A 9,271-nucleotide genomic window follows, 5' to 3' on the forward strand; every position below is an offset into this window, starting at 1 on the left:
TCTTTGACTGGAATCTATGATGTAGAGCGAAGCGAAAATGATATTTATAAGGCAACAGGGATCTGTTAGTTTGCACACATCAGGAGCGAGGAAAAACAAATTCTTCCACAGACGTACACTGGGGTTTTTGTGTGAACTGGCATCCGTCAGTGTTGGTGCTCTCGCTGGTGTCCGGCGCCACAGACGTGTCTCTGTTTAAACATAACGAGAAGGTGAAGGAGCTCCGGCGTAAAGCAGGTCACAATCTCTCCACAGTAACAACGCCGATAACCTTAACAACGTTAAGCCTATAAAGCACACAGACCTCCCAGCGAGTTATTTCACCACATTTCTTCCTGCTGCAGTTTGCTTTGCCACATAGACGTCAGGAGAAATTCCCACAAGCCCTGTTCGAACCGGCCCTGTCCTTAAACGACATGTTTCTCTGAACAGCCCGAAGCACCCAAGAAACCATCCAACTGGCGTCGAAAGCATGAGGATTTCATCGCCACCATCCGCGCTGCCAAGGGCCTGGGCCAAGTGATGAAAGAGGGTGGCCCTCTTCCCCCGCCCCCTCCTCCGTCCTACGACCCGGGTACACACGTCAGAGGTTCTGGATACGTTAGCAGAAGCTAAGCGTCGTCATAGCAACAGGCGTTTTTACTACTTTGTGTGTTTTTTTTTTTTTAGATTATATCCAGTGCCCGTACTGCCAGAGGCGGTTTAGCGAGAACGCGGCTGATCGGCACATCAAATTCTGTAAGGAGCAAGCGGCCCGCGTTACCAACAAGGCGAAATTCCCCGGAAACGACAAAGCCAAGCCTCCTCCATCCAGGACACAGGTGAGTGCATCAGAGCGCGTCAGAGGACAGAAAGTCGCTAAACGTTCTGATCCGGCCGAAACCGGCATCGTGTTAGACGTCGGGACGAAACGCCACAAAGTCCTCATTCGTTTTTTTTTTTTTTTTTATTCCTTCTCTCAACACGTCACGGTGGCCGTGAGGTAAGCAGACCGCTGTGCGCCGAATATAAATGTTCTGTGAGCATCAGTTCAACGTTCTTTTCGTAACCAAAACTCAGTTTTTTTCCTAACATACAAGATTTAAACCTGCCAGTGTGAAGGTGGTACGTTTCTGCTGACTAGTATTTACTAAATAAATAGATGGTATGTAAAATAAATAAATAAATAAATGAATAAATAAATGAATGCTCTCTCTGTGTGCAGTCCAAACCTGCCCCAGTGAAGAAAGCGTGTGCCGTAACCTCCACACCTTCCGCGTCTTCGACGTCTTCCTCGTCTTCCTCTCGCCTGCCTCAGCGTCCAGCCTACGGACAGAGCGGAGGAACCGGTACGGACCGAATCTCTGACAGCCGTCACGAACCCCGTTCCAAAAAAGTTTCCTAGCAGCATCGCTGCTTTTCATAAACGGCTGTTTGAAGGCAGGCAGCAACATGACACACGGTTTGATTTCTTAATATCCTCAAAACAGCAGCTTAACAGTAGACAGTTTAAATTGTTTAAAAAAAAAACACAAATCCAGTGAAGTTTTATGGAAATGCTCTTATTTTATTTATTTATTTATTTTTATCTTGCACCCTTGACGATACTTAACCTCATAGATGGGTCATAAAAACACACAGATCACTCTTTAACCGCTCGGCCTCTTTCGCCCCGATCACATCTGGGTAAATTCTTACCTCGTCGTCATGAAACGCTCTTGTGTTTTTTGTCACTGAGATTATTTCTAGTTCGTTAACATGATACGGCCCCTGGGCACTTTATTAGGAACACCCTAGTAACACCGACTCTGATCTCTGTCGGGTCGCTCTTATGTTTTCACGGCACGGATTCTGGTCCATGTCGATTTCTCACATTTACAGCATTTAGCAGACACCCTTATCTAGAGTGACTTGCAACTGAGGGTTAAGGGCCTTGCTCAGGGGCCCAGCAGTGGCAGCTTGGTGGACCTGGGGTTCGAACCCATGACCAGTAGCCCAACCACCTTAACCACTGAGCTACCACATGAAGCAATTAAATGCCAAGAACACGTTTAAATCACACACCATGTTTTATTCATTGGTCTGAGTAACATCTGAGGTTCTGCGAGTAAACGTGTCGAACACAAAGCCTACCTTCTGTCCAGGACGGAAAACTTTCCTACTTTACTACACAAACATTGAGTTTTGCACCGAAGCCAAACAGACCGTAGGGTATAACACACAACATGCGCACCAGGCAAGAAATTAACATTTTCTAAAGTATGCAAAGGAGTTCAAACCCGGTGAGAGCGGCACAGAAAACACTCTTCTTTTTTTTATCGACAACTCTTTCCTCAGGCATTAAAATTCCCGCAGGCTCGGTGAGGAATGCGACAGCGTCAGCTCCTTTCTCTCCGTCCCGCCCAAACGCTGTAGGAGTTACCAGTCCTCCTTCTGGGTAAGTGATTCACACTAAAGTCCAGAACGGAAACGTCGTTCATGAGCCTCATTTCATTCCCTTCGTTATGTAATGTGTTCAGGGTTAACACCAAACCTAAAGGCTTAGTTACCCCTGCTTCACTGAAGAGCACGTCCTACGGAGGAGGACTGAATAAAAAGGTCTACAGCGCTAACAACTATAATTCAAGGTAACCCCGACGATCGGAGGATGTTGACGTATCGTCCGATAACAGCATGTTGCTTAAAGGTGCGTTCTCAGATTTTTGAGAAACGCTTCAGAAAACCGAGTCGGGCCGAATAATAAACAAAAATCAAAACAAATGTGTAGCCAATGAGCAGAAAGGGGCGGGGCTTGTCGATATGGGCGGAGAGAGCGTTCGGTGCGCGTGTGTGACATTAGCAGAAAGCGGTTTTAACATCGACATGGAGGATAAAAACAAAGAAAGAAAGAGAAGAAAGACTTACGATAAGGACAAGAAGTAGGACGTGTTAATATAGGATCAGCTTTCCAGCGCTGGAGAGAACTGAAGGAGCAGGAAGTCGGCCACATATTCACAGGTTGGAGTTTCCCGAGTCAATAACTCCTGAGCTAAACGCTGTTACTACACAAATAACACCTCTTTTCTATCGTAGTAATGTAGAGACGCAGCTACAGCCGCGTTTTGTGTAGTAACAGCGTTTAGCTCAGGAGTTATCGACTCGGGAAACTCCGACCCGTGAATATGTGGCCGACTTTACTTAAGACGCCGAGGCGCTTTTTTCCTTCTCGATAGGTGAGTAACGTTGGTTTTGCTTTGTTACACAGAACTAATATATGCCTTTGTCCTTTACATCATTATGCTTGTGTGGCATTTTTGCTTGTTTGTTTATCTACAATCGTATTGTTCTTCCCTTCAGCTATGATAAAGACACGTTTCTTTCTGTTAGTCGCCCGGGTTACGTACGTATGTGTGGGCGGAGCTATCTATACAGGGGTGGGACCCGTTTGAGTTAGGGGTGTGTTTGTTTTGGTGATTTCAAATGTCGACGTTTGCTTTCAAAAATCGGAGACCGCACCTTTAATTGTTTTATTTCTTCTTTCTGCTTTATTTCTCGACGTTATTCAGTGCGAAATTTTATCAAACGATCAGCTGCTTTCAATCGAAGTTTGTAATATGATGCTGGTAATATGTCAAAGGCGTGTCGAGATCATCCATCATGATGCTCTGTCTCAGGAGAAAGTCGTCCTGATCGTGTGCTCTGGAAACAGGCCTCGTTTCCAGAGCGAACTTCATGACGAATCGGTGATTAGCAAAATAAAAAACATAAACGAAACTAACAGAAAACAGATTTTTGTTTTTCTCTCCACTGCCAACTGACCGCACCGAAAACACACGACGCTCCGTCACACGCACGGTTTTTTGTCTGGAAGGATGAATTCAAAGAAAACAAAAACAAAGAACAAAGAAAAGCGAAAACAAAAGCGCTGCTTGGTCACCAACATTGATATTCGTGATCAAGCAGCGCTTTTGTTTTCGGTGCCACTCGGACCGAACGTCTCTCACTTTCTCTCCTCTTCTTAGGAACGAGGTGAAAAACAACGACAGCGAGGTGGACTTTTCCACACAGGGGACCAAGTTCTGCCATGAGTGTGGAACCAAGTACCCAGTGGACTGGGCCAAGTTCTGCTGTGAATGCGGGGTGAGGAGGATGTGCATGTAGAGAGAGACCGAGAGAGACCGAGAGAGAGAGAGAGACAAGACAGATGTCTTTTAATGCTGAGTTTCTCCTTTTTCCAGCCGTCACACTCGTGCCCATTAATTTGACTCCTTCTCTATTTATTTCTGTGTCTTTGCCTTGTTTTGCTCCACTTGTTTTTTTTTTTTGTTTGTTTTTTTTTATTTATCGAAGTGCAATATCATAAACGACCGATTTTTTATTTTTAAAGCAGAATTTTTACCGTGTTAGAATTCATTTCAAAACCCGATTCCATTTCAAACCTGACGTCAATCAAATCCGGCAGAGCATCGCGGTTTTTAATTTATATCTTTATTTTTTTTCCGTAGCCGTTCACCTCCGTACTTTATGTTCCTTATTATTTTTGTAAAGTTCTTCATACTTATTTATCTCGACATTTCATGCCTCGTACGCACGAAGAGACAGAAGCGAACGGGTCGCGGCTCGCGGATCGATCGCGATCCGTATTCAGACGCTTCGACAACGCGACCCGAGGGGAAAAATAGCCGATGATTTTTAGATTTCACTTCACGATCCACCCGCTCAGAATCATACGAAGTTCTCCACGCCTTTTATAATCCCACCGCTGCTCCTCAGCCAGTAGGTCACGTAAGATAAAGCTCCGTATATATTAACCCCCCGGTGTCGTTATAGCCGAACGCTAACGACGGCGTGTCCTGTATGAGCGGCGCGTATCGTTCATGTTTATGCAGAATGTCACGTGAATAAACATTCATGCGAGTGACGAGAGAGATGTGTTTGTCTTTTTTTTTATTGTATGTTTTCTTTGTATGCGTCTTAATAGGCAAACAATCGGCGATGAAGTTCCCACAGCAATTTTTAAATAAAATGGAAAATCAAGTCTAAATGAATTACAGCATGACACCTCAAATCTTTTTATCCTCATCCATGTCCTGTATAGTCACATTTAATATCATGGAATATCGCAGATGACACGTTTCCATGGAAACCTCCTGAAGATCCTGGAGTTATCTGTACTGCAGTGATCCCCAAAAAATTTTTTTTTTACTTCTTTCAAATGCTTACTACATTTTGTTGGGGAAAATGTTGAATAATACTAAAGATGTTAATGTTTGTTATGTGAGCTACTAAAATACCGGATAAATGTGACCCCGCCTCCCCTCCGCACTCATCTCAACAAAGCCCCGCCTCCCAGATCGTTTGCTCGTGTAAATCATCTGAATTAGTTCAGCTAGCTAGAGATCGTTCCATCAGCCTGTTGTACTTGTGTAACAAAAATCACCATAAACACACAAACACTGACACTGCAAAAAAAATGAAGGTTACATGTCCAGTAAAAATACAGTCTGTGTCCGACTCCGTCCGCCTCGGTGACAGCAGCTTCCTCCATTTTTGTAAAAGCAGCTCTCAGTTTTTCTCATTTTATTTTTGGCATTTTGCTTATAAAGAATGGCTTTTGGTTGGTTGCTTTTTCTTTTTCTTTTTTTTTTAATAATTGCACATTTATCCAAACTAACCAATAACTAAATCTGACCTTGGTTTCAAGCTGTAAAGCTGGAGGGCGGAGTCAAGGGCCCGAGTGGGTGTGTCTATAACAAAATTCACTGGAACGGAAAAACCATTGGGCGACGTTTTATTTTTCTGTCTAAACTTGTCTTGTTAGCGCTTTCCTCCGAGGAAGTTATGCCTTCTGCCCTCTTCCACATACATGATCTCACGGATGGCCACGATTGGCTAGTTGTGACAGGGGAGGGGTGGGGCAGGGTGTTCGAGGGAGCGTCCCCCTCCCACACTTAGCTACGGATAGCCGAGGCATCGTCTGGATTCCGACTCGCGATTCTTTTTAGATGCAAACCAACCATGCTGAAAAAAGGGACATTTTATATAAAAAATATATTTATTCAGAGTCGTCGCATAATACATAATAAAAGTCTGAATGTCTGAACAAACTTGTTTTACCTAGAAACTGTTAGTTCTCAGAGTAAGTCGAGAACAGTTCCTGACTTACACCTGGGTAATCTCCAGGTGGATATCCATAGCTGGGGGAAATAAAAGTGGATGTCCGTAGCTTCGATGGGTTAAAATCACCGAATGCTGTTGAACCATCTGGGAAAAAAAAATAGATCTGATTCACAGCGACTGGTCCGTAAAACATTTTGTACGGTCCACGGCGGATCCCCCGTTCGGATGATCTCTCCGCTCCGTCACAGGTGCGTCCCGTCGTACGCGAGGTGCCGTGCGAGGCCTCGGGAGAACGCCATGCTCTGATGATTTATTTATCTCTTACTTTAAAGTTTGAATTACTTTCACTCGCTACTCGTTTCGTCTTACGAGTTGTGTCGTTGGTAAGCTCTCCCTATCGCCATGAGCAAACGTTTCAGTCGGCAGAACTTCTTCTGTGCAGACTGCGAATCTGGCCACCTTTGCGCCTGCTCGGTCTCCGATGAGGGGAAATAAATAAAGAACAAAATATGAATAAATAAAAAAACCCCACAGATTAAAGGTTGCATGTGGTACTTAAGTAAGTACAGTAAATGTGTCTCACCTGGTTTGTAGAACAGGGACATCCCAGAGATGCATGTATGATCCTCGTGAGATTCGACAGTTCATTCTGCAGCTGACCGTTGATGTGCTTCGGGAAACGGTTGCAGGACATAGAGCTGATGCGATCGATCGATAACTGCACCGTCGTGTGGATCGCGACATAAAAAAGAAAGTGTCTCGTGATTCGTTTTGTATAACAGCAGCTGAGTTTCCTGACAGTAGTGTAATTCATCTGCAAATCACAGGTTTATATTCATCCTTTCATCCTATAACAGACTAAACACTGTAATCCCACGCTCGAGAATGTGGGGAAGTTTCAGATATTACAATGCACAAAGACTCACATTCAGCACTTATCGCTTTCAGACCCTAGGGGGCAGCAAAAAATCAGCTCTATCCTCACAAGGCCTTCAGCGAAGCTTTCAGGTTTAAACGGATAATAAAAATCCGTGGGAGTGAATGTTAAACACAAAATCTGTGTTTTTGTTAAATTAAAAAAAACAACATTTTTTTTATAAAGTTGACCGCATGCTCTGTGTTGTAGCTTTTATGAGTCATCTTGGCGTGTCATGATACCCAACATGCTCCAGTGAGGAGTGAGGTCATGGTCAGTGCATTTGTTTTCTCTGGTTTTAGTCCTGTACCTTTTTGGAAGTCATTTATCAGTTCTATTTTTAGTTTTCCAATTGCACCCCCCCAAAAAAAAAGACTTTTTACTCTTAAGGCGTTCGGTTAGAAGTTTTTATTCTAGGTTATTTTCTTTTAGATATTGAAGTTTAAACGGATTCTGGTGTTTACATTACAGCATGATACTTACATTCGGCAGTTTTTTTTCCCTGCACGACTCCATCTGTCGCTGAATACTAAGATTCTGCAAAGAGACAACCTTTTCTGTCTGTATTAATAATAATAATAATCATAATCATAATAATCATAATAATCATAATCATAATAATAATCTATCCCGAGCATCACTTACTATTTGTTTCAGCTGCTTCTGGATGATATTGGTGTAATCCCGATTGATCTCCTCTTTAGACTTGGTGCTTTTGCAGGAGAAGACGAGAGGTAGAAGGAGAAACACCAAAACAGAAGTGCCAAGAAGATGCTAGAAATAAAATCAGAAAGGGAAAAATCAAAACCTTTTAAGCTTTAAGCTTTAAGCTAATTTAACACCCTCTGAAAAAGCGCTTCAGATCCAGGACAAGGACAGGACAGGAGGTTCTCAACGACCAGAACCTCTCAGACATAAAGACATCAAACTCTACAGTAACATCTGAGAGAGAATCATACTTTAGGAGGTAACCATCGGTACCACGAGAAGCTAATTAAAAGTGCAAAGAAGAAAGAGGAAGAATGCGTTTTCTGTGACGGAATTTCGAGTCAGAGTCTTAATATTTCTGTGTATTTTAAACAGAACAGAAATGAGTGGGTTTTCACAAGAGGCTCCTTTCTGTTTCGTATGTGAACAGAGAACCTCTCAGTGTTCTTTTTGTTCATAGAACAACAAAACAAGCTCATGCTTCATGCTCAAAACAAGCTTCTCGATTATCCTGTAAGAAGTTAGTAAAGACAATATTCATACATGCGTGAATTGTTAAAACAATATTACACAGGATGATGATGATGATGATGATGATGATGATGATTATCCACTATCACCTCACTACAGAACTGAAACTTCAAAGGGTGAATTCAGACCTGACCCAGTTCCTGGACGGAGTTGGACCAGATCCAGGTCCTACTGTAAGTCAAGGCAAAAAACCAGGGTCACAAAGACAGGAGTTTCAGGCTGGAGAGACATGTTATTGTAGAGCATCTTGTGAGTTAAGGTTAGGGTTATGGCAGGTACTGGATCAGGTCCAGATCCTCCTCCAGGACTTCTGGTTATGCAGTTAGGATCTCCATCGATTGTAAAGTGTAGTAAGACTACCACGAGAAGTAATGATCTCCGTACGGTTCATAACGCTCGATTTGTGGTCAGAATATTTCGTCTTTCCATCATTACACGTAGCAGCTTCACTGATGAAAACAAGTGAACAAAATATTTAAATGGTTGCTATGGCGAAGTCAGCACTGTCGGGTAGCAACCTGACAGACAGATCAAGCTGAGAAAGAGAAGCATTGTGGTACCAAGCTGTATAAAGCAGTGTGAGGAATAGTGGAGAGAACAACAGTTCCTGTATATAACTGTCGTAACAGACGTCGTGGTTGCATTTAGTTACGGTAGTTTGTCTTTCCAAACTTCATTAAAAGTTGGACAGACTTTTTTTGGCACCGAGCATGTTTTTCTTTCTGTCTTCTTTTTTTTCTGCTGCAAACTTCCTTATCTTTCCTATCTTTCTGATGTTTTTGCTTTCTTCTTCATCATCCAGACACTTCTATTATATCCATATGACTATAATTCTGTCCCTGTTCTCTCTACACGACTTTTCATCCATAACCGAATCAACAAATCACTGCATCAACCATCTGATTGACATCCATGACATCCAGTAAACACCGAATGAGCTCGCGTTAACAGCACAGTGTGAGTTCTTTTGAATAGGAAGTAAGTAGCGATGAAAAAGTTGTTCATCTGATGGTAAACGCACAGCTGGACCCGTTCTGC

The 9,271-nt window shown here is 43.0% G+C and overlaps 1 protein-coding gene across 1 annotated transcript in view; it reads left to right on the forward strand.

The window, feature by feature from the left end:
* The window catches only part of zc2hc1a (zinc finger, C2HC-type containing 1A), a 7,612-nt gene extending 2,728 nt beyond the window's left edge, over positions 1–4,884 (forward strand). The window contains exons 4-9 of the mRNA XM_027137213.2: positions 433–574; positions 670–821; positions 1,205–1,328; positions 2,317–2,416; positions 2,499–2,606; positions 3,981–4,884. Coding sequence (XP_026993014.1) covers positions 433–574; positions 670–821; positions 1,205–1,328; positions 2,317–2,416; positions 2,499–2,606; positions 3,981–4,119 — 765 coding nt within the window. The 3' untranslated portion in view covers positions 4,120–4,884. The remainder of the gene's footprint in view (positions 1–432; positions 575–669; positions 822–1,204; positions 1,329–2,316; positions 2,417–2,498; positions 2,607–3,980) is intronic.
* Positions 4,885–9,271: the final 4,387 nt, after the last annotated feature.

This window comes from Tachysurus fulvidraco, chromosome 25, assembly GCF_022655615.1.
Source record: "Tachysurus fulvidraco isolate hzauxx_2018 chromosome 25, HZAU_PFXX_2.0, whole genome shotgun sequence".
Classification (NCBI taxonomy): Eukaryota; Metazoa; Chordata; class Actinopteri; order Siluriformes; family Bagridae; genus Tachysurus; species Tachysurus fulvidraco.